General features: G+C 38.5%; 1 protein-coding gene across 3 annotated transcripts in view; it reads left to right on the top strand.

Moving 5' to 3' along the window:
- Nucleotides 1-904: 904 nt before the first annotated feature.
- Nucleotides 905-26,331, top strand: part of ZNF148 (zinc finger protein 148) — a 46,249-nt gene continuing 20,822 nt past the window's right edge. Inside the window, exons 1-2 of one of the 3 annotated variants that reach the window (XM_039323811.1) lie at nt 905-1,164; nt 24,086-24,431. In XM_039323811.1, coding sequence (XP_039179745.1) covers nt 24,102-24,431 — 330 coding nt within the window. In that variant the 5' untranslated portion in view covers nt 905-1,164; nt 24,086-24,101. The remainder of the gene's footprint in view (nt 1,165-24,085; nt 24,432-26,331) is intronic. The other 2 variants (XM_039323812.1, XM_039323810.1) reach the window with 2 other exon arrangements.

Below are 26,331 nucleotides of genomic sequence, written 5' to 3'. Positions count from 1 at the left end.
TCAAAAATATATAGTACAGTTGACTTTCTCCTCCCTTAACGGATTGGATGTGCAGAAATCTGTAAAGCTATTTAAAATGCGAGAGGGTCACAAGTTGGGAGACTCCTTAAAATCCAATCAGTTAGGAAGGTTAATTACAAAATAAATATTTTTCTGAAAGAAACCTAGATTGGAGTGCCTGCCCTACATATTTATGCTGCTCAATCAAAGTTCACACAACCAAATTTTCTGTTTCCCCAACCTACTAAATGCGGGTGTTGCCTTCGCAATACTCAAAACCAGACCGTTGTGTTTTAAAGGCGCCGCGGATACTTCTCTACTGCGGCGGTTCTAAAATTTTTTGGTCTCGGGATCCCTTTATATTCTTAAAAATGATGGAGGATCCCAAAAAACTTTGATTGTACGTGGATGGTACCTATCGCTATTTACTGGATTAGGGATTAAAAGGGAGAACTTTGACAATGTTTATTTATTAGATTTATTGGCGGACCCTCTGAAAGCTCTCGGGGGGGTGCCCAGACTCCACGTGGAGAACCGCTGCTCTGTGGGAATACCCAGGGCGGCTTCTTTATACCTTTCCGGAAGGCATCCTTGACGAACCCACCTGCTCTCTGCTCTTTCATTTTCCTTCCCGGCCGGGAATTTCAGCCGTGCCCCAGCCACCGAAGCCAGCGCCGGGGCCGGAGAAGAAGGAACGGGACCACCACCACCACCACCCTCCCCCGAAGTTACAGCGACGGCCTCCGGGAGGGTTCCCCGCGTCCCCTCTCGCCGCTGAGCGGCTCCTTCCCTTCCGAAGAGGGCGCGCGCGGGTCGAGCCTGGTGGCGGGTTCGGATGCTGCGGCTCTTTCCCAAGCTGCACCGCGGCGGCAGCGGCGGCGGCGGCGCTGCTCTCTGGCTCGGCCCGTCGCTGTCACCGCCAGGAGGAGGCTGCGGCGGCTGCGCTTTCCCGACCGGCCTGGTGCCCGCCAGCCGCCGCAGCTTGCAGGAAGAAGCCACCGCTTCTGCAGTTGCCGCCGCCGCCGCCATCATGGTGCCCGGGGCTGCAGCCCTGCTGGAGGCCTGGGGGCTCTGAGCCCCTCATCACCTCCTCCTGTCGCCGGTTGTGTCGCCGCCGTCGCCACCCGCCGCCGTCGCCCTTCTCTCCGCCGTTTTGGGCCGCCGGTAAGGAGCCCCGAGCATGGGAGCCGGAGCGCGAGGCGGGCCCGGGGTTTGAAGGGCGGGCGCCCCTGTGCCCGCCGGTGGGGCCCTGGTGGCGGGCGGGGTCACCCGCGTTGGGCCCGAATGCGGGAAGCGGGTTCGCTAAGGACTCCGGGATCTCCCTGCTTGGCACCCGGTTTGTCCGGGGCCTGCAGTTGCAGAAAGTGAAGTGTCTGCCGGCCTTGGGCAGCCCCAGCAGGCCTCGCCGGAGCTCTCGGTTTCTTCCTCTGCGCTTTCGTGAGGCGGGCAAAGGCGAAGAAAGATACACAAACAAAGGAAGGGGCTCCGGGGGTGGGCAGGCAGGTCTCCTCTGGTAGGCTTCCCACCCTACTTTCTTCCTTCAGCCGAGGGGGCCTTCTTGGAAACGGGGTGGGGGAAGGACCCTTGCAGACAAAGGGACTTGTAGGGCCGGTCCACCCCTTAGATAGGAAACATTCCCGTCGCTTTGGCCCAAGACGATTGCTTCCCCTGGTTCCCTGGCTCCAGTTTTGAAAGTTAGGACTGCAAAAAGGTTGCCAGGTTGCGCTTCGAATGGTTGACACTAATACAGTTCTCGCTATCAAGAATGACCCCGATCATAACCCCTTTGAATGCAAAGATTGACAACCTGGTCAAGCCCCAACTCTAGCTGCTTCCTGTTTAGCCCAAGAGTTCCCTCGGATCTTGGATACAGGCTGCTCAATATAACAGACAAAGGGATTGACAGATACACACACACACACACACACACACACACACACACACACACTTAAAAAGAAGAAATTACACACACACACACACACACACACACACACACACACACAAAAAGAAGAAATTGCAACTTGCCTAATCCGTAGAATCCATTCTCGGATGGGTTTTGACCTATTCTGAATTTTTTATTTTGATAAAAGATGAGTGAGCTGTCCTGCAGAAATAGTCCCGTTTTGAAAAAGTGATTTTAGATTCAGAATACCATGAAAATAAATAATTCAGGAATAGCAGTATCTGACTTCTTTTTGTTGTTTAGGAGGAATTCTAATTTCTTTGGAGACAGAGCGCCAGAAACATCAACTGAGGCTGCATGCCTATGCACATGTGCATGGGAATCAAATCTGCTTAATCTCAGTGGCAATTATTTTTTTAATAAATGTTCATTGGGATGCAAAAAGGGAGATAGATCCAGAAATAAATTTGTTCCCATAATTGCTATTTTTTTGTCTTTTTTCCCCTGTACTATCAAATGACATTCCTTTTCACGATTATATTATGAAAGTAGGAAACATTGACAATAATTGAGCCCATTTACTTGGCAATTTTACTTTTGGGATGGCTATATACCCTAACAATAAAGAGTTCTTTAATTTATTTATAATTTTATTTATAGATGGAGATGTTAAAATTCTTGGGAGCTTACTTATGAGTAGAAATGCCCAATTCTATAAGTAGTTAGCTAAGATGTAATACTCTATTCATAATTGTTTGTATTTATCTATTTACATGTAGAATTGAAAATTCTTGAAAAAACTTGCCATAATTCATACGTTTAAGATCACCTAAAACTTAGGAGCATTTCTAATAAGTGTTATTCTAATAAGTGTTATTTCCCTTGGAAGTGCATATAAAAATATTTCAGTGAAGGATATTGGAATTTGTTAACCATATTTTTCAGGAAATGTTTATCAGCAGTGGTTATAGCTACTTGTTAAATCATGTGTAAAAATCTTCATAGGACAACATTTTCAGTGGCATCAAGTTTCCCATTTACCCACATGGGAATAATCTGAAAAATGTCTCCAAAATGAATTGTGATAATGACAAAACTCATTCATTATCAAAATATTTGCTTTCCATGACTAGATAGGAGCATTCAGATCCAACTTAAGTAGAGATGCCTAAATATCACTAATGACTCCTAAATCTCATAATAGTTCTGGTTTAAGTTACCTATGCCAGTGGTGGCGAACCTATGGCACGGGTGCCAGAGGTGGCACTCAGAGCCCTCTCTGTGGGCACACGCATCGTTGCCCCAATACTAGGCCTTCAGCTGGGTTTTATAAAACCTTTTCACTTTAGGCCTCCGCCGCTATGTGCAAAAAAAAAAAAAAAAAAGGTTCAATCAGTCAATTTTAACTTCTCGCAGGGAAAAAAAAGATCTTGCAAAGTTGGAACTGATTGATTGAACTTTTTAGTCCCACCCAGTCTGCCATTACCACCACAGCCACGCCCACCCAATGGGCCACACCCACCCGGCACTCAACGATGCATAATTGGGTTTTGGGTTGCAGTCTGGGCACTCAGTCTATAAAAGGTTCGCCATCACTGACCTATGCTATTGAATAATTATTCTATTCCATATGTTAACTCTGGAACATTCTGATATAAATAATATATTGGAATAAAGATAATTCCAGACTGACAGCTCTCAACTCTAATAACCAAATAAACTAAATTTCATCTTTTCTTGATTTTTTTTTTTTTTTTGCATTAAGGAAAGAAAAGGAAATGAATGTTACAGCCAAAGATGATATTATTTCTGGATATCAGAAAATATCCTTTTTATATATAATATTTTTACTAAAAACTACAATTAAAAAGAAAAACTAATAAAAACCAAAAATACAAGAATAAAAAAAATAGAAAATGCAGAAAAGAAAAAAATAAGAGTAGAAAGAAAATAAGAAATACAATCATAATAAAGAAAAAGAAAATATATAAAAAGAAATCATTTTTCTCTTCAGCATAACAAGTATAAACAATTTTAGTAACTTGTCACTTTTTTAAAATTACAACAAAATATCTCTTCTTCCCATATTCTACTTCTTCTCTATAAACAGATCCTTAAAGCCTCGTCGTTCGGTCCTGATTAGCAAAAGTCCATTAATTACCAGAGACAACAACATATCTATTTTAACCTTGATCAAATAAACCAACTTTATATTCCTTACTTTTAACAACACTGATTTTAATCCATTAATGTCCTAGAACTTGATTTTTCTTTTCATTCTTTATCCCATTTCGTAAGATTCTTCAAAGCTTTTAACAAGTCAGTTTTATAAATCTGATATTGGAAAGTTATCCAGGACGCTCTTTTGATTTGTATTTCTACATCCTTTTAACTATTATGACATCCTCTGTTTTCAGTCATATATCCAACGTGGCATCTTTTCCATATCATTCTTATAGCCTGTCATTTTTTAAATCTACTTTCATATCAGTCTCAGCTTTGTCCAATAAAACGTGGTCCTTTTCCATCACATATTTAAACAGTCTATTTATAGCAGACATGTCAAACTCGCGACATCATGTGACGTCGTGCAACGTATAGCTTTTTCCCCATTGCCAGCAATGGGTGGGCACAGTTTCCTCGTAATGCATCCGGCCCACGGGCCGGCAGTTTGACACCCCTGATCTATAGAGACAGACACTCTTAAAATTAACTTCTAGAATCATTGTTCAAAAATATCCTTCAATATTTCCAATGTTAAAATATTGTATTTGCAAGTCAAATTTAAATGTTCTCCTTTAATTATATTCTTTAGTTCCTTCTAGTTCCCTCTAGTGTCCAACCTCCAAAGTTCCATCATATCAATTTTTTTTAAAGAATTCAAAATGACAGCATTTTCCCTTGGGAAGGATTCTTATAATTAACTCCAAAATCTTATTTCAAATTCATGTGTTTGTAACTTTCCAAAATCAAAGTCCTAATCACCCTTTAGCTGCATTTCAGATATGTTTTTGAAGATCTTAAACTTGTTTTTATGTTTATCTCACTAAGACTTGAAGGAAATTCACCTGGTGCTGTAAAACCTGTCGATCCAAAAGTTCCTAATAGCGGAAAAGCAGTTAATAAGCAATTCCTGAAAGTGATTAGAAAAGGAAATATGTGAACCCAGTGTCCTTTGAAAAAGAGAAGATGGTTTTCCCTTATCTCCCAGAGCTCTAGCCCTCTGGAGATCTTTGTCTTACGGTCTTTTTATGAGGAACAACTGTCTGGAACATCTGTAGGTAATCTCAAGTCCTTTCTTTCTCTGGAGAGGAATTACAAAGAGTCATCTACTTGTACCTAGTGGACCTGCTTTTACTTTCACCATTTCTTCTCCCGAAGTCTGACATTGTGTATCATTCCTACAGATGAGGCAATTTTATAATAGAAATTTTACATGAAAATACCTTGTGCATGTAAATTGTAAGACATAAAGAGAGGGTGGGGAGTTCAGATTACAAACTAGGGTACTCTTAAATAAAGTTTCAAAATAATTTAGAAAATTATGTAAATGTCAACTCTATATTTAATTTTGAGACTTAGTAACATTATTTGGTGAGTTCTGTCATATTTGTCTGATTTTGCTGTAATGTACTATCGACCCCACTTAAATGTGTTTGTAAACAATGGTTTATAGATTATTTTACTTCTCTACTTCCCAGTTTACTAGAGATTAAAAGTAGTTTCGATTGTGCAAAATGAGTCAGTTGTATTTAATTGAATGAAACGTGATCTGCAACATGTATGAAAATGAAATATAATTTATGCTGAGCTTATTTTTATGCATATCCAATTGATAAAGTTGGGGTTTGTTCCTACACATGAAGAAAAGTTGAATCTGATTGTAGATGGCATTTATCTATATTTTTTAGGATAGTCATATTTTCATGATTATCTTTAAAAGTTAAAGTTCTAAATTTACATTATTTTTTAAATTGATTTAAGCAATTTAAGCTGAACTACCTAGAGGCTTTATAGTTTGAATAAAACTTCATGATCTCTTGAATTTTACTCTTAATTACTAGTTATTTTTGCAAATAAGTAGATACTGAAGCATCAGTAATGGTTCTGGGAAATTTTCTTTTTCAGACTGCAGTGTTGAAAATGTTACCATTGTTTCTTGGAGAGAAACTGGCTTTACTTCTGTGCTACTTCTGTGGATTTCTTTGAGACTGGCAGATCAGTAACTTTGGGTTAGGTTGATTTCTTTATGGTGACATAGCTTTCAGAAGGGGTAAGGTTGTGACTTTTGGGGAAGTCTACAATATTTATTTGAAAAAGTAATGGTTGCATGGTTTCATGTTTCTTTTAAATGTATCTTGCCTTCTCTTTCTCTCTGATAGAAGAGGGAAGTTAGATTCTTTCATTCTTTCAATTTCCTTGAACTCAGCTTCTGGTGATTTAATTGACACATCCATATAAATTTTGTGGTGGAATTATGGGAAAGGTGTATCAGTAATGGGAAATACAATTTCAGAATATTTCATTAGTACTTAAATTTCACAAATAATGATTGCTCTGAGAATGTTTGTCCTTTTATTTGCATTGACCTCACTGGAATAGATTATATCAGAGTTTTCCAACCTTTCTAGCTTGGTGGCCCGGAGGGAAAGGGAAGAGTAGGGAAATGAGTGCATGCTTGGCCCGTGCACATGCAAATGGGTAGGCGCATGGCAGTGGTGCTAGTGCCTGTGCACATGCGGAAGCAAACTGCGTACACCCATGCTGGCGTGTTGGCGCCCGCCCGCATGCACAAACAGGCTGTGGAGCCCGTGCAAATGGGCTGTTGGTGCCCGCATGTATGTGCAAACAGGCTTCTAGGCCTGTGTGATGCTGCTGGTGGTGCTAATGTACCCGCACATGCACAAACATTGCACTACCACATGGTGCTACCACAAGTTAGGGCTCACTATTTCCATGGCCCGGTGGCCAACAGACTGCAGCCTGGTACTGGGCTATGGACATAGGTTGGGGACCCCTGCATTATATAATGTAAAGGAACATCCTTGCAGTAAAAAAAGTACTCTTAAAATTTTACAATTATATCTTTTTCATCAGATGAAATGAAATGTTGTATTGTTATGCCTTTTACAAATTGACATAAATATTGATTGCTTTAGAAAAAAAAATCTCTTCCATCTCAAATGTATATTAAATGAACATTTAATAATTTAATAATAATGAACATAATTTTTTAGCTATTTCCTTATTTTAAAACTCTTGTATATTTCTTGTTGCGTTTGACAATGTCCTTCTGCTTGCGTTTTTCATATTACAAAAGTTATAATAGTGCTGAAAATTTGTCCCCCCTCCTTAATCTCTTTTTTAATTCAGCTAAATCAGCCAAGGCAAAGAGTTATTAATTATTCAGATTATAATTTAATGAATACTTTGCGTATTTGTGATTAGGAAGAGACATGATTTCTTTACTGAGAAACCATTGATATAATCAGTGCCACCATAGAATGTAAGAACAATATTCTTCAGGAGGTGCAACAAAAATTTCATAATAGAATCACAGAAATATTTTGGCAATGAATATTGCCAATTGATGCTGCCATTAATATTGCCATTTTGGACTCAGTTTGGATCTCTGAAATCTTCTAAGAGCATTATTGGCCAATGGTCACTCAGTACAATCTGAAATAGGTCAGATTGACCAAAATTCATAAACGAAAAATCTTACATAATACCCTCTCTTGTTTTTTTCTTTCTTAAATTACCAGAAGTATTATATATTGATATGCCTGTGCTCTTTAGTTTCAAAACTGAAAATAAAATTTTAAATGGGATGGATCAGTTTAATAAGTCACCAATACGTCTGCTACCATTTTCGGTCAGAATATTTTAGAACCAGTATAACATTGCATGTATAGTATCAACACATAATTCTAGATTCAAAACAGCCAAAGAAGGTCACTAGCTAACTTTGGCTGCTTCATCAGTGGAACCATCTTTACATGTTTGTTTAGTGGTGAAGAAATGGCAGGTAGAAATGCTGGTTACTGTGTTGTTAATCAAGTGCTACATCGTGCTTAAATGAAAGGGGTGGAAATTTCTATCGCTTCCTTTCATGGTCAGATGACTTTCTCATCATCATAAGAATGTTTTCAAGTGCTCCCTATATCCAGGAGATGGAACCTACAGTATTAAATCTGTCCATCCCAAACACCTGATAGAGTCAGGGAGATTTGTAGAGAAAACTTGGGGCTGTTCCTAAAGGTTTGGTGCATGGCCTGGTCAAAGTCTCAGTCACTGCTTTGCATGACAGTGTGTCAGGGGCTTTGGATTTTATCATGCCTCTCCCCTTGGCTTTCAAAGGAGCTTAGTAAAATGAAGTATAGTAAGGGATGCCTAGAGCACTTGAAGTGAATCTGACCAGAGTCTAGAGCAGGAGTGTCAAACTGGCAGCCCATGGGCCGGATGCGTCATGTGCAGGCCACGCCCACCCCAGCTCCGCAAAGGCAAAAAACATTGCGATAATCACGTGACACAATTGAGTTTGACACCTGTGGTCTAGAGCAGTGGTTCTCAACCTTTTTAATGCCGCGACGCCCAACCGGTCGTAAGTCGAGGACTACTCAACCGGTCGTAAGTCGAGGACTACTCAACTGGTGCAACACCGTTTGCAGAATGGGACTTTTGGCAGGCTCAGCAGGGCAGAGACAGCCTGGACAATTCCTATTGGCTTCTGAAAGCCAATAGAATTAGACTCTATTCAAGAGAGTCTATTCTATTACCTTTCAAAAGCCAATAGAATAAAAGGGAGTAGCACAGCTAAGGAAAAGGGGGAAAAAATGGTGGACTGCGTTGTTTGGCGACCCCCGTGAAATGGTCGTTCGACCCCAAATGGGGTCCCGACCCACAGGCTGAGAACCACTGGTCTAGAGCTTCTCCCAAGGCTACCTCATGATGGTAAAGACATCAGAGTATTTTTATTTTTGGCCTTTATTGCTTCTCAGATGGCCACGTGCTGACTCTGTGTTTAGATGACCTGCTCCTTTCTGGGGAAGTCAGGTCTAGAGATTCGCTTAGAGGCCATGGAAAGGAATATGCTATAATTATGTTATGTTGTACTGTACTGTACTATATATTACATTTATAATACAATAGATAATATCTCTATGAATGAAGGCGAATATACATGTCCCAGGATAATATTGCAGGATTCAATCTCGTTAGAAAGAAGTTCCCTGAAGATGGGGCTCCAGTATGAGCCTGAAAGCTTGGAAGACAAAACCTCTGGTCCTGGTGACCAACCCAGATTGGATCCTGCAAAAATATTATATCACATCATATATTAAATATTATATATAATAGCCTTGAAGGGCATTCAAAAGCTTTTGGTGGGGTGCAAAATGTGATGTATGGGCAGTTTTGGGTGCTGATTCTTTGGCATATGTCTGACTGAACATCCCTCCCTTAGTCTCTAAGGAAGGACATTTTACAGTTCCACCACCACAACTAGCAAGGTGGACAATTTGGACTACGGTATTTAAATCTACTCATCTCCTGTTCAATTACTTTTGGTGGCCTTGTTTCCCAGTAGATGCTAAGGGTTATGTTTCTTATTGTTATACCTGTTACGCCTGACCTCTAGTTGGTATATTGGATTTTGTTCCCTTTCCACAGGGATCTTGAGATACAGTTTCCCTGGACATTGTTACCAATCTACCATATGTCAAGAAACTGACTGCTGTCTTTTTTTCCAAGTTAGACCTGATTTCAAAAATGGTGTGTTTCGTTCCTTGTCATGACCTTTCTTTGCCCCCAGAGCTGTTTATTCACTATATTTGTGGCACGAAGGCATGCTGTATTATCTGATTTCTGACAGATATTTTCAATTCACAGTCTACTTCAAAAGTTGTTAAGCTTCCTTTTTCTTCTCCCTATCACCCCCCCATGTGATGAGAAAATTGAAAGAATGATACCTTAGCCCTATAATGTTTTGCTTTCTGAATGATTAGCAAAACAATTGGAATGATCTTTTTGCATATAGCTAAGCTCACCTACAAAAGCTCAGTTAATTATTTGTGTATTACCATTCCAGAACTTGTATGGCTATCACCTGTATCTATTGCCTGACACTTGTGCACCTTATCCAATTTCTGAGGTTTTTAACCTCCACCAGAAACTCCAAGCAGTATAATAGGCATTTCTTCAAAGAGCACATGCATTTTATCAGGGCTTCCTGTCATGTACCACTGATTGACAACCAGAGGGCTGTCTTATTGCTATTGAAGATTGTATCTGGTTTTCTATCAGACTCCTCTCTTTTATTAGACATTTTCACATGGTTGTATAAATCAACTTGGATACCCTACACTTTCACTGGACGAGACACTTGGAAACAGACAGATCCAGGGAAGCCATGGAAGATTATTGTGTAGCCTCCTTTCTACAACAATTCTATTTGCAGCATTTATGCAAGAAAGAAGGTAGAATGAAAGGAAATGGACATTCATCTTCTGTCAGGTTCTCCTGGATGGGAATTTTGGGGGGCGGGGAGGGGGACTTTTTAAGTTTTAACCAAAACATAAATGGAAGCAGTGGAAGACTACAGACTCATCATCTATGAAAAGGAAGAGAAAAAGGAGGAAATGGAAGGAAGATGGTGAGGGCAAAATTTGGCAAGATCAGAAGCAAATAGTCTGAAATCACACAGATACTTCAGAGCAGAGGTCCCCAATCTTTTGGGCGCCAGGGACTGGTTCTGTAAAGAGAGGTTTTTCCGCAGACTGGAGAGTGCGTGGTTTTGTATGCTGCCTGCATCACATGGATGGGGCTTTGCTTGTTTGTGTGGATCTTCTCTGACAGAAGGCCACCTGAAGAGACTAGAAGCATTTGAAATGTGGATTTACAGGTGGCTGTTATGTATAAGCTAGGTTGACAAAATCAGAAATGAGGAGGTGATAAGTTGCCTTGGAAAGCCAAGGGAAATCATCAAAACAATTAAAAAATGAAAATTAGAATATTTCAGACACGTGATACGACACCCAGAAAAATACAGCACACTCCATTTAATCCTCCAGGGAAAGATTGAAGGCAAATGAGGTCTAGGCAGAAGAAGAACATCGTGACTTCAAAATCTAAGGGACTGGTTTGGACAAAACTCAGCAGCTCTTTTTCATACGGCTGCTGATAAAAACAGGATCTCCAACATGATCGCCAACGTCCGATAACAGATATGGCACAAGAAGAAGAAGAGGAGAGTAAACCAGTTGCTGGCATGCTGTGGCCCAGTACTGGTCCATGGACCGGGGGTTGGGAACCTCTGCTTTAGAGTAACAAGACTCAGAGAGCCACTGCTTGCCTCTCCCAAAGGTGTGAGCCCACCTTCCATCCCCCAGGGTATTCCACTGCAGGGCTGGAAGAAATGATGCAGAAGCGAACTCTGCTTCTGCATAAATAGGACTTGTTGGACTTATTTTTAATGGGTTAGTTCTTAGAGTAAGCATAATAATCAGAGCTGCATCCTTCAATCACTGTCGGTAAGGCTTGGGAAAATCTGACGCTTCAGCAAAATGACATGGAAATACCCAACCTGCTGAAACATTAAACAGCATATTAAGCAGATCCCTTCATTGTATACTTCAGCAATTCATCATCATTTATTCTACTCCTTTTATTTAAAGAAGGAATAGCTGCCATCTCAAAATATTTACTCTAGGCAGCACACAGAGGGTTAAAACATCCCCCCCCCCACGATTTACAAAGCAAATATCAAACATTAATATGGATCTAACATTTTTCTATTTCCAAGCAGTAAAGGTAAGAACTAGATAAATAACCACAGGTTGGCTTAGTCTTCTTGCCAGAATGCAGTAGGAACAATGAGGCCCTGGCGGTCTAAACTGTACAGTCTCTCACCATCACTGCCTTTGAGAATTGTTGACCCTCACTCGTATCTTTTTGATCTTCTGAGGAGACAAGAAAGCAGACTCTGGTGAGAGGTGGGAGTAAGAAGGAGATTAGAAGCTCAGGGACCTGTTTGTACTAGGATAAATCACAGCCCCCTTTCTTTTTCATAATCTCATCTTGAACACTCCCAGTGCACTTTATATCCTCCCTTTGAATTCTAGTTCTATGGATTAAATCTTTCTCTTTGGTTACAGACCCATCTTTTTACCCTTTTCTGTAAACAAAAATAGTCCATGTTTTTGAAATCTTTATTTTTGGCTTGAAAAGGTGTTTTTCTCCCTTCATAATTCCTGAATGACTTTTGCTATTACTTTATATCTTATTAACCTTTTGAAGTTATGGTTTCCGGATTTAGGATAAATTAATGGTTATGTAATAACCCACTCCACCCCATTCTCTTAAACTCATTTTTGTACATATGAGAAGTACGTTCCCTGTACACTCATAGGCAACATGAAGGAGACCGAAACATCGATAATGTGAGAGTTTGTTACCAGTAGGTAATAGAATTTGGGAGAAACAGCTGCATTATCACACGCTATAAAGGTAATTTAGAGGTGGGAGATAATTACCTAATCAAAAGTGAAACCATTCATTATCATCCTGAAGATGAACTAGTTTAGTTCATAATCAGAAGCCAAAGTGCTTTTAGAACTGTTAATGCCGGATGACATGTACAAAACCCAACTGAATGATGAGATCCTTTCTTTTCATTGCTTCTTAGGCAGCCAGGTTTTCCAATTACTGTTTACGTGTTTTAAAGGTGTTGTTCATAACTTTTATATAAGGATAAAGTATACTATTAGCAACTGTGTGGGAGAAATGCAGTTATTCTTAAAATAGCAAATGAGCTTACAGAGACATTAGTATTTTCTAAAACAGCTGTAGATAAAAATTATTCTCAGGCATCCACTCCATCTGTATGTTGGCTCTTATCCAGCAAAGAAAGTTTAATAAAATGTCTACTTTACCATTTTTTAAAAACTTCTGTAACATTTTCCGCTGTGTCTTGCTTTGGTTGCTACCAAAATAGAAAAATTACACTCTCATGCAAATAAATTTCTGGACGATAATGTCTGTTCTTTTATGTCCTATTCTCTCAGTCCTGTTCTGGATATCAGATCTTATGTGAGGGAAGTTATCAATATGTGTACCACAAAGTGAACAGATCTGTATGGATTCTTTCTGTTATTTTCTAAATATTAAAAGAATAGGCCTTACCATAACTCTTGCTTTTTCTGAACAGTGATCTCATAGGTACTTTGTAAACATTTTTGGTCTTTGTTTAGATAATAGTCCTTGCTTGATGACTGGTCACCGAGCAGCTGCTTGAAGTTATGACAGACCCCCTCCCCCAAAAAAAGCTACTTAAGATCCTGTTTCAAAGTTACGGCTGCTGCAGTGCCCCTCAGTCATTCGCTCTTACAACTGACCACAGGGGCACTATAATATCACCCCATCTCTCTCCCTCCATCCCGCTCCCCCTGAATCCCCAGAAGCCTTGAGCCTAGTCTGTATTAGGCCTCCCAGGGCCTTCCCTTCCCTTGAGGCTCTCCATTTAAGAAACCACACTTAATGACTTCATCTGGGGACTGGGGCATGATGCATTATCATCGTAGGTGAAGAACTACCTGTGTTAAAATCTTATATCTTTGAAATGGGTTGTCTTCTGTATTTTAGTATAATTACTTATGCTGTCTCATGAGGATGATTCTAGCTCCCCATCAGCATTTGTTCTAGAAAATATAAATAATTCAATCTCTTCTTTACATTTCCACTAATAAGCTTTCATTGTTTGGGTTAATTTGAAGTGAAGATACCATATTGAGCATAATGGATTGTTCAGTTAGCCTTAAAAACTGTTGTTAGTTTGTTCTGAATCACTGCAATCTTTAAAAGATATCTTCAGACTCTATATCTATCTGGCACACATTCCATTTAGTTTTCGGGACAGGACTCAATTCCGCTTTCTCTCCTTCTCGAGAGCTGCAGAAATCTGCCTAACTTCAATCAGACCTAGGCACTGAGTCAAGATATACTGGGAGTTGTCAGAAATATCAATATTTCTGTTTCACAAATTTAAATTTTGTTTTTATGGAATTATATATGATAGTAACAATTCCTATCTTTTTTTCTGTCTTAAATTTCAAGTATGGTATTATTTGTCCAGTTTAGAATTATACCAGCAGATTTCTTTGGGTAATTGATATTCTTAGTATCTGTAATTTTTCGATAAATCCCAACCACTCATAATATTTAGCAGAGGTAGTAAAACATCTACTGTAGCTCTAAATTTCTTTCCTTTTATTCTCTACTTTTTTTTAGAAGATTCTTCAGACCTTCAAAACAGATGTAAAGTTTTCAGAGGAGTTAATGGAGCCTATTCCACTGAAGGGATATTATCCTATCAATAATATATACCCACATACAATTGTCTATATCAAGTAATACTTAGATGACTTTGCTTTACCTTGAAAAAGCAAATGTTGCTTGGAAATCCCCAGGATGTAGTCTATAATGGGAAAAATAATTCCAGAGATAAAAGTAGGAAATTGTAAGCCGCTTCCACAAAGTTTAATATGATTAAGAATTAATTATTCCCTCCTTGATGTTTCAACTGAAAAAAGATCAGTTGAACTTTTCATAGTAGAGACCAATAATTAAATTTATGAATCTCAGTGACAGATGATGAAAATATTAAAAGTTGTGCAACGTTTACCTGAACCTGTTGTTTTCATGTTTTCTTTGTATAGTTAATAGCTTTTATTAAACCATGTAAAGCTTCTTGTGCATATATAGCAGCGGTGGTCATCAGAGAAGCAGGGTTTAGAATTTTGCAAGCATTTCAGCCAAAAGGCAGGCAGCTTTTGATTTCTTTGCAAAGAAGTGAGTAAATCAGCTTTTATCAACCATCCTCCATATATTTTGACAGACAGATTTAAAAAGAATTGGGACTATTGTATACAAATATACAAATTCCTCATTTATTGTATGGCCACAATGAATGAGGAATTTGTATATTTGTCTCATATCTGCTAAATTTTAACAATACCCAAGGAAGCTGAATATAATTTTGAGAATAGGAAGAACTCTATGTTTAAAAGTTGCCCTTTTTTTAACCAAGGTATGTACTAGCTCACTGGAGTTTATATGTCCTTAATGTGTGAATAATATATGCATATTCTATTAGCTTGTTTTGGGAACAGTTTCTCTTATAGGTACAATTTAGTCTTTGCCTGCCTTATTTCACTATCCAGATATTTTTGAAATTTCAGCCACTATTTCTTTAAAGCTGCACTGCTTATTGAAAAATAATGCTGTTAAATATAGTTTTCCTTTTCTTGCCATGTAAACCTAAGATGTGCCTAACCTATAAGGGCCATCACTGAAAATATTCTTGGGAGCCATAGTTACCATTGGCTTGTCTTCTCTGATATATGTAGCTACATAAAAGATACTTAAAAAAGTATTTAGTTCTCTTTGCTTGGATCAATTTTTTTTAATTTTATTTACTTACTTACTTATTTACTTACTTACTTATTTATTTATTTAGCCTAGGGAAATCCACACATGCTAGACCCAATACAGTCCTGACAGCCTAGATTGCTAGTTCATTCTTTCAGCAGTTGTGCATCTATCCTTGGTGCATTGTGAGGAGTGAACTACGGTATCTATACATCAATTAACTAGCAGCACTTAGGTTGCTGGCTCTTCCGGGCTCCTCTGCTGGTCTCACCTTGCTTTGTGTTGCAATGACTCACGTCTAGCCAGGTCCAGCTCTGGCTTCTGCTCTCTAAACACATGAATGCAGCTAGGTTTTTTCCCCACCAAAGTGGTACCCATTTATCTACTTGCAATATTGCATGCTTTCAATATTCAAAGTGGGCAGGAACTAGGGACTGAGTGATGGAGCTCACTCCATCTCATGGAGCCAGGCTCAAAGCACCAAAGTGCAGACCATTTCTGGCCAGAAGTTCCAGCATCATTAAGCCTCTATGCCACCACATCCCAACATTATTCTTGCTATATTTTTTATTGTAAGTGGATCATATTATAGCAAGGGGCCCCAACCCCAGTCCATGGTCCCTTGCTGGGCCGCAGCCTGCTCAGACCCGAGCTGTGGAAGGGGTGGGTGAGTGCGTGCACGTGCACGCTTGCTTGTCAAGCTGCATTTATGAAAGTGCATGCATGTGCGTGAAAACATCCTCTCCCCCCCCCCGCCACTGCCACTTCTGCCAGTCCACCGAGCTGGAAAGGTTGGAGAACATTTACATTATAGCATTATTTGTTGGAATTTAATTTGGTGGATATATGGTGATATTTAAATCCTTCAAAGAAATATTATTTTTCTTCAATTCCATATTTTATGTGTTTCTGACTTGATTGTTTCTTAGTATCTTGATTCTCAGTTGATCAGATAGGCAACTGTAATATAGATCTCTTGTGGCACAGCTGAGCCCATTGTGTGAAAGGTGGGAGGAGGTTTCAACTTTTCTCCTCCAGAAATCCTCTGAATTTACACACTCTGGCCCACCTTGGTGTAGTTGCTCTATCTGAGTACCTGACCAGTAAGTAGCAGAGAAATAACAATAATAATAACTAAACTTTTGACTGGTACTATTCAGAATCAGATATTCAAGCAGGTACTGTTCAAATCAATTAGAAAACAATAAATGTTACCGACTAAACAGAAACGAAATAGACAAAACACAAAAAGTATTAAAGGCAAGCTTCTAATAAACTGCTTTTAGAAAATTGTAAAAGAAGGAGAAATGAGCATGTTGCTTGGCTAAGGTGTTTGACTGGATTTCAAAGTGTTTGGAAATGACTGAAGTGAATCACAAAATTATTTTAAAAACCCAATGCACTTGTGGGAAATATAGCTGATAATCACTTGTGAATAAATCAGCCAAATTAACTGTAATAATATGTGGGAAAGACCTTGGGTGATGAGACAAAGAGATGCTGTCTAGGGAAGTGTCAGATAAGAGAGAGCATAACCCATAGCTGCATAGTGGGCTGAGCAAGAAATTCAGAAGGGATCCTTGCTAATTTCTTGGGCTGTAAAGATGATGGCGAAAGAATATTACTTTCAGACTTGCAAAATTCTGTTAGTATAGCTTTACAATAAAATAGAATTAGTTTATCTGGTTGTGCTTCCTGTCTGGTCTACTTGTTAAGGCCGGCCTCATTACAAGAGTAAAATTCTCTCATCTGACCATTGTCTAGATAGCATCACTTTATTCTGCCTCCTAAGAGTTTTCTCATATACCATTACATTAACATCAAAATAATATTTCAGGAATACTTTTACCATTATTACTATTGGTAACACTGTTGATTCTCCTGTTAATAATTTTGACTAAAATATGGACTGCATATCAGACATTGAAATCTCAATTCAGCTTCTGCACATCCTATATATGGATTACTTGAAACTCCAGTAATGCTTAAAAGTTTGTGAAACTCTTTACATTTTCAATGTTTCTGAATAAATGTGACCTAAAATGTGATTTGTTATCCACTCAAGTCCTAAAACTTTGTTGTTGTTAATTGCGAAGTCGTGTCCGACCCATCGCGACCCCATGAACAACGTTCCTCCAGGTCTAGTTACAAAGAAAAACTAGTTACAAAGAGAACCCAGTTAAATGAGTCAGAAACATTCTATTTATTGAGAAAAATGATACAGTGCTACATAGATGGGTGTTCACAAACTTTTAAGTACTACCGTATATAGAAAGTCAGTGTAAAAAATCAAATCACAACTTCATACAATCAAAATTATAGCAATGACATTGTCATATATTTTCAGCTAAATAAATATGTATCGCTAATAGTAAACCAAGAAAAAATGGTTAAGAATGATAGACTGAAACATTAGGTGGAGTAGTATTAAACAAGTGGAGGTCAAACCACTCTAACTAAGGTATATATAAGGGTAAGGAGAGTCCAAGCTTAATGACAAAAATGCTGTTAAAGGCATTATGACCTGGGTTATCTCACTTTTTGATGTTCTGCTGGAATTGTAAAGCAGACACAAACTGAGGTAGAAGCATTAGATCAGGGGTGTCAATCTGCCAGCCCGCGGGCCAGACGCATCACGTGGAAGCTGCACCCACTCCATTGCTGGCAATGGCAAAACCAGCCCGATACGTTGCGCGACATCACGTGACGTTGCGAGTTTGACATGCCTGCATTAGATTAAAATTTTGATCATAGACTGCGCACTGCATCCCTATAGTGAGATTGATAGGCCATATGTGCCCTTTAATAAAAGCAGACATGCAAATGAAGGAAGCAATTGGAAAAAAAAAAAGATTTCTGGCTGAATACGCTAAGAGTAGCCAAGAAGAGAAACTAAATGACCTAACAAAGGAAGGTATACAGTACCGAAAAGCAATGAAACCAAGCATGTATACTAGAATGAGCAGCTGGTGATGCAAATGCAGAATTGGCAAAATAAGCCATTAGTTTAACATCATTCAAGGGAAGTTAGTAAATGAAAATACATGGCAATGGTTTCAAAAAGGCACATTAAAGAAGGAAACAGAAGAGCTTATTTTAGTGGCTCAAGAACTGTCGCAATATATAAATTTAATTAAAGGGAAAACTGAGAAAACTTGTCAGTTATGCAAAGAACAGGAGGAACACCTGGTATGTGAATGTGAGAGGATTGCACTGACTATTTAAAGCTACAGAAAAGTGGTCTTATTGGAATCTTGGTAAGAATTACATCTTACCAGCAACTCAATCACAATATTGAAGAAGAACAGAAAGGTTAGGATCCCATGGGACCTACACATACAAACCAATAAGGATTTAGTCCATAATAAGCCAGTTATGACTTAGGTACAAAGAAACAAGTGTGGATAATTGACAGCACAGTAGCTGGCAATAGAAGGGTCGATGAGAAAGAAGAAGCAGAGAAATATAAAGAGCAAGCAAATGCGGAAAAGAAAGTTGCAGTGATGTCAGAAGTGGTTGGTGTGCTAGATACTCTACTAAAAGATCTAGAAAAGTACTTGAACACAATAGGAATGAACAGGATCCAAGCAGAACTAGCTAGCAGACTGAACATAGACAACACAGAAACAACCAAAGCACACTCATGAGCACTTTTAAAAATATATCGAAGGGCAGTTGTACAACATCAAATTATAGCAGTAGCTTAGGAATGGTATATTAAAAGTCAAAATAGAGGAGTGTTTTGTTATTGGGGCACCAGATGTAGTACCACAAAGACTTAGAAATTGGATTAGCTAAATCTGGAACAATTTAAAATAGTCCAATTGCAAATAGTGGAGCTATGGAGTTCAGAAATAATTAGGTGCTACCTATGCAATTCCCAGGTTTATGGGTAGAGCTCAAATGAAGAACACACTCAACCAACATTAGCCATGACACATGATTAGTGATATTGGAATTATAACAACAGTAATGAAATCTCTGTAGATCATAGCCCTATAACTTTTGGAGTGTATGACTAGGTAAATCTGTTGGATAAGAATACCCAATCTACAATTTAAAAATCAATTTTATCAAAAATAAGAGAAAGGAAAATGTAAACCTTTAATGTCTAAGGTTAAAGGATTATAGTGCTAACATTATATACTGCTACTCCAAGTTCTTTAATATAGATTCACAGGAAAATTATAATATTCTGGACAAATTCCAGTATAATATAGGTGTGTAAGAAAGTGGGGAATTTTGGCCACCAAAATCCTGAATTAATCAAACAGCATGAGATTGAATAGAGGCAATGGATATTGGCAGTAAAGCAGACTAAAATACACAGAAACTAAAAATAACCTTAGTACAGTGCTAACTACACATCTGTGTTTACCTAAGCAACAAAAGAAACAAAAACTTCTGATTCCATTTTACCTTGTTTTGTTTTCTGGAAATTTCCAGTTTTAATTTGGGGCTGAAGGAAATATACTTTTCATATTTTCCTTTTTTGATCCCAACATAGGCTTGATTGTTTTGTTTTATTTATCATTATCACATTTTATAAAAGACGTGAAATAAGGTTTTTGAAGATTTTTTTGTAAAAAGAAAAGTATCCTTTGAACTTTATTTATGTTTCAGATGCCTTTTAAGACATATATGTCTATTTGTTATTTATGCTTCATGGAAAAAAACACAAAAATTCTGAGGAAAAGCATTTGGAGAAAAGAATTAAGGAACTTGTGAGTCCATATATAAAGCAATTTACACTTGAAACATAGAAAGCTTTTATATCTGCTCAATTGGAACTTGAGGGAGATGGGCAGTCTAAAAACATGGAAGGTAGGTAGGTAGGTAGGTAGGTAGGTAGGTAGATAGATAGATAGATAGATAGATAGATAGATAGATAGATAGATAGATAGATAGATAGATAGATATAAGACAAGACTTGGAAATCATTGGCTTCCTAATTAAAAAGCAACCACAAGCTATTTCTGCTAAGGATACTCAGGACAAAATATATAATGAATTTTTTAATTTTATTTTTATTCTCATATAATAAAGAAAAAAGTTACTGAAGGAGAAATCAATCATTTTAACTACTATAGTTTCTCCAAAGATTACATATCACCAATTTAATTATCTGGCTATACCTTTATATGTATAAGAATTAACAGCTTCTATTAAGTTATGAAAAAAAAGAGAAAATTCCTAGTCCAACTTAGTAATATATCATAGATAATGAAGGGGGATTGGAGTCTTCTTCATTGTTGGAAGCTTATAATGAAGCTTGCCTGAATAAAATTTCTTTCAGTTTCTTCTACCAAGATAATATAACAGTGCTTTTGAAACCTGGTGAAGGTTTGGCTGATTATACAAGTTACTGCTTGATTCCTTAATAAATGTTGATACTAAAATGTTGACAGCAACCCTGTTATAAAGACCAGGGGTCCCCAACCCCCAGGCCGCGGCCCACCCCCAGGCGTTGAGCCTTTCGGAACTGGGCCGTGGAAGTAGCAGAGGAGAGCCTGCGTGCATTCCCACTTATGCGTTCAGAGGGTGAGTGTGTGCTGTGCGCTCCATTTGCACAAGCACCATGCAGAAACTTCCCTCCCCCCCCCCCCCCCCCCCCCCCCCCGGTCTGCAAAGCTGAAAAGATTGGGGAACTCTGATATAGACTGCTAAAATTTAGATTTAACAGTAACTCTTATCTTCCCAAATAGTTAAAAAAAAGGAAGTTTGTTGTACTTTTATTTTAATTCCTGCAGCCTAATTTCATATAAGGTCAACAAGCCTTTTATCTATTAAGTTATTAACTGATATCTTAGACATACATTACTTTAAAAAACTTTCTCATTAGATGAAGAAAGGACTTTTAATATGGAGTAGTTGAAATTTTTGAGTCAAGATTTGGCCAAACACGAATTTCCTTCATTTTTATTTATTGGATTCATATGAAGACCAGGATCATTACAGATGGGACTATTCCTTTACCTGTCAAGATGTTTGATGGAACTCATCAAGTGTGACCTCTCCTCTTATATTTATTTTGACCTCTTTTGTCAGGCAGTTATTCTGCCATAAAAGTAGCTTGAATTGAACAAATTATATTTATATATTGATAATATGTGCCTTATTAGAAATTATGAATATTTTGTGGCAAAATTTATTGGCATTATGCCAATAATGTATTGGTAAATTATTAGGTATTTTGATTAATAGGAAATAATAGTAGTAGTAGTAGTAGTAGTAGTAGTAGTAGTAGTAGTAGTAGTAGTAGTAGTTGGAAGGGACCTTGGAGGTCATCTAGTCCAACCCCCTGCTCAGGCAGGAAACCCTATACCATTTCAGACAAATGGCAGGCCAGTCTCTTCAAAAAACTTCCAGTGTTGGAGCATTCACAGTTTCTGGAGGCAGGTTGTTCCACTGATTAATTGTTCTAAGAAAATTTCTCCTTAGTTCTAGGTTGCTTCTCTCTTTGGTTAGTTTCCATCTGTTGCTTCTTGTCTTCTCTTCAGGCACTTTGGAGAACAGCTTGATTCCCTCTTCTTTGTGGCAGCCCCTGTATATTGGAACACTGCTATCATGTCCCCCCTCGTCCTTCTCTTCATTAAACTAGACATACCCAATTCCAGCAGCCGTTCCTTATATGTTTTAGCCTTCAGTTCCCTGATCATCTTCGTTGCTCTTTGCTGTACTCTTTCTAGAGTCTCAACATCTTTTTTACATTGTGGTGACCAAAACTGGATGCAGTCTTTAAAATTTGCCATAGGCTGTAATTGTGAACATCTGTGAAAAATGGGAATTTATTCCTTGAATTCTTGAATGGTTTAAATATCTTGGAATAATTATTGTAAGAACAGGTTTTTTTTCATTTATGGACATAAATATTTCAATCTGCTTGTCCCAGATTTATTTTTATATAAACAGGATAGATAATAGAGAAAGATATATCTTTCCTATTTGTTATAAGGAAAGATAAATGTTGTAATAATTAATATTATTCTAAAATTCTTAGAAGAAATTTCTTGCTAATACTTTTAAGGAACTCAAAGCAGGTTTGGTGAGTTTTGAAGAAATGCTTTTAATAAGAACAACCCTCCCCTAGTATTTCTTTATCTAAATTATGAGTGGTACATTAAAACAGGGATTTTAACTTTCCTGATTTTCAACTCTACTATTGACTATATTAGTTTAAGAGGTTAAAAAAACAATTGTGGGCACAATTTTAAATTATATCCTATCAATACCATAGCTGAAATTTGTTTCTTTGCATATTTGTTTTAATCAAGATTCTGCTGCATTTTCAGTTATAAACGCAGCAAGGTGCATATGAAAGATTTAAGAGCAGAAATATAATTCTGATTCTTATAACATATTTACACTTTGGGATAATTCCAGTCTGAATGTGTTTGTTTGGGTTTTGCATTTATGGGTTTATAGAGGAATTGACATATTAAATAAGCTTACGAACATCCCATCTTGGTCTCGTGTTGCACTTTCTCATTTGAGACTGGAATGCAGTGTGGAGGTCACAGAGTAGATTGTAGATATGGCTAGGAGGGCCTTTGCACAGATCCATCTGGTGTGTCAGTTGTGCCTGTTCCCAGATTGGGAGGCCCTTCAGGCAGTCACTCATGCTCTAATCACTTCACAATCGGACATTGGAACTCTCTCTTTTCAAAGAGGCTGTCCTTGAAAGCAACTTTTTAATAGAAAATGTTGATTAAGTGGGTGAAATTAAGCATTCCTTTGTACTTAAAGTAGTCCATAATTAAATCATATTGGCATAGATTACATGCTATCAAATTAGGTTTCCACTTTGCAGATATACATTTGTGTATTTTTTATAATGCTGACTTCTCATAGGTCAGTCCTTTATGCAGTGGTGGGATTCAAATATGTGAATAGCAGGTTATCTATGTGGATGCCGCTTCTGGAAGCCCATTCTGGGCCTGGGCAATAAAAAATTTGCCTTTATGCCTCTGATTTGATATTGTAGCCTTTCATATTCAAAGCCCTGCTGCACTCATAGTACAGAGCCAAAATGAGGGTGGCAACTACTTACTGTTTTCCCTCTTTGCAAGTAATGGGAGAGAAATTATTCAGACCAATATTAGGGGTGGTATAAATATTTCTCTGTTGGAGTGGTAGTGGTGATTGATGAATAGGAGACCTTTGGATTCCATCAATCCAAAGGTCGAGCATGGTCTCCAATGTCCCTCCTTTTCCTCTTTTCTGATGTTGGAGCTTCAGTTAAAAATAAATAAATCTGCGGAAGCTTTTAAGACAGTCTGGGAGAGGGGAATCAATGCTAGGTTTTGTCCCCCTCCCCCGCCTCGGAAGTCAGATCCTCACCCAATTCTTGGAAGAGGAAATCTTCTGAATGTCCTATGACTCCCAGTGATATAGGAGTGCACTCTGGCATTCTGCAAGAAACTCAATGCCTTAATGCTAAATGTCTGGGGCAAATACATCCTGTTCTGTATTTTTCTAATAATATATATGGTTTTCATTCTGTATATGCTAGGTTTGAGATTTAAGGGTTACTTGAAGTATTTTATTTGTTGGGGGGGGGGTGAGATGTACTTCATTTTCTGGGAGGGGATTGATAAATCTCCTGTAGTTAGATTTTTGTCTCATCAGTAAAGTATATTGTGTTCCCTATACTGTACTTAGTCAGGAAATATTCCTTTCAGCAGTGCTTGTCAGCAAGTCTTATGTTTGTATCTCATATCTCGTTTTCAACTCAGCTTATTAATTCCATTCTTATAGGTTACTGCACTTAAGAATGAACATTGAAGATAAGCTAGGAGGATTGTTTCTTAAATGTGGTAGCATAGAACAGATGCAGTCATCGAGGGATATGGTTGGAATGGGTGCCACCTCTGACCAGTCGGCAATTTCTGTGGAACGGCAAGGAGCAGTGCTTCAAGACCGGGCTATGGCACGTCAAGAAATCCTTTCTGCAGATGAAGTTTTACAAGAAAGTGAACTCCGACCGCAAGAAATGATCCCACATGATGAACTTATGGTTCATGAAGAGACAGTGAAAAATGATGATGACATAGAGGGACAAGACAGACTCCCCCAAGGGCTTCATTATGCAGTCAATGTTCCTGTAAGTATTTTCTTTTCACTAATTTTGCCTGCAGTTATTATGTAGAGTTTTCCTTCAAACTGTAAGCAAAGGGTAAACATGAAAAAAAAGGCAGTAGTTTATGGCTATTTCATTAATCAATGATGGATTTGGTTTGAAGTCAATAGTGGGAAGAAATATATTTTTAAAAGGTTGTTCTAAGATAACTTCATCCAGTTTTTCTAGGTGTGTGCATCTTTGCTACTATGTATTTGTCATTAAAGGCCTTTCTAGCCTCTTCTCTATGGTCTAAAGCAGAGCTCCCCAAATTTTCCAGCTTGGTGGCCCGGAAGGAAAGGGAGGAGTAGGGAAATGTGCATGCGTGCAGCCCCATGCATGCATACGTAAATGGGTGTGCATATGATGGAAGCGCTAGTTTGTGCATGCACACGCAAGTGAGCCATGCTTACCCACTGCCCGTGCACTGGCACCTGTCTGCATGCGTGAACGGGCCACTGGCGCCCACCTGCGTGTGCAGATGGGCCACTGGTGCCCCCATGCATGTGCAAATGGGCCGCTGGTACCCACGTGACATCAACGGTGGTGCTAGAATCCCTGCACATGCGCAAATGGGGCCGCTAGCATCTGCGTGGTGGTGCTACCAGGAATGGGAGGGGCTCGCCAGTTATTTCCAGCGCCCGGTGGCTAAGAGGCCATGGTCCGGTAGCGGGCTGCAGACCATAGGTTGGGGACCCCTGTTTTAAAGAGTAGTGGTTCTTAAAATTGCTGATGGGATTATGACATTGAAAAAGAGTTTTCTTCTATTAATACTCCAGACACTCTCCTTTTCCAGACTTGCAGGTTTATTTTCTTTTTCATTTTGGAATACTTAGAAAAGTTTCAGTCATTAAGCTGATGAATAGATGAATGGGATTGGAGGAGAGGAAGGCACTGATAAGGACTGGAAGAAGGCAAAAGAGCCAACAAATATGGTAATTAAAGTGAGGGATTAGGAATGTAGTGGGGAACAAGGCAGTGGAAGTGCATGGTGTGATGAGAGCTGCCTGAAAATCCTGTACAGTACTGGGGCACTTTTTGTATATATACTAGATGGCTTTGATCCTGAATGAAAGACAGTAGCTAAGATAGCTGTTATGAACTTTTTACAAGCACTATTGCGTTCTTGGAGCCAAACTATGAAATTGATGAAATTATGTTTTATAATAAAAAAGCAATGGAAGATTTACAAAAACTTTATCAGGGGACAGTTCTTCATGATTGTGACTTATTTTTATATCTGCTTTTTACCAAAAATAAAAGTCTACTGAAGATAAACTTCAAAGAAGATTATAGGCTTATGAGATGATTTTACACAATAAAATTCACCCCTTAATGCATGTCAGATCTAAAGTTTATGGAACTTAGGTATGAATTTACACTCACCATATAAAAATTATATGTGTGTAGGCAAACCCTGGTAACTCAAGACTTGGGGATCTTGATTCTGAAAAGATGAAACAAAAATTCAGCCTTGTTCATTATAATTGAAGAATTTCTGAACTTGAGAATTAGCAAGTACAGTTGGTCCTCATTTAGTGACCACAATTAGAACCAACAACAAGGTCATTAAGCAAAGTGGTCACTAAGTAGAAAATTAAATGAGTGTGATTGTACTTCAGCTTTCTTTCTTTTGCTTTACTGTATCAGAAGGCTACAATCCCAAACAGTCAGCTCAGCCAAAAAGTGAGGAACTTCCCCCCCTCGCCCTCCCTTTGGAATACTCACTCTGAGGCTGGGATAAACAGCAAGAAGGGAAGTAGTGTTTATATATTCACCGGAAAAGGAGAAATTATAGGAAAATATGGAGACACACAATGGGAAATACATATTGAAAGCAATATGCTTGTGCCAGCTATTTGCCCAGTATACTGGCTGCTCTCAG

The sequence above is a fragment of the Crotalus tigris genome, unplaced genomic scaffold (assembly GCF_016545835.1).
Source record: "Crotalus tigris isolate CLP2741 ecotype Arizona unplaced genomic scaffold, ASM1654583v1 scf7180000024282.1769268, whole genome shotgun sequence".
Taxonomy (NCBI): domain Eukaryota; kingdom Metazoa; phylum Chordata; class Lepidosauria; order Squamata; family Viperidae; genus Crotalus; species Crotalus tigris.
The sequence above is the reverse complement of the archived record's forward strand: the minus strand, read 5'-3'. Positions and strand labels throughout refer to the sequence as shown.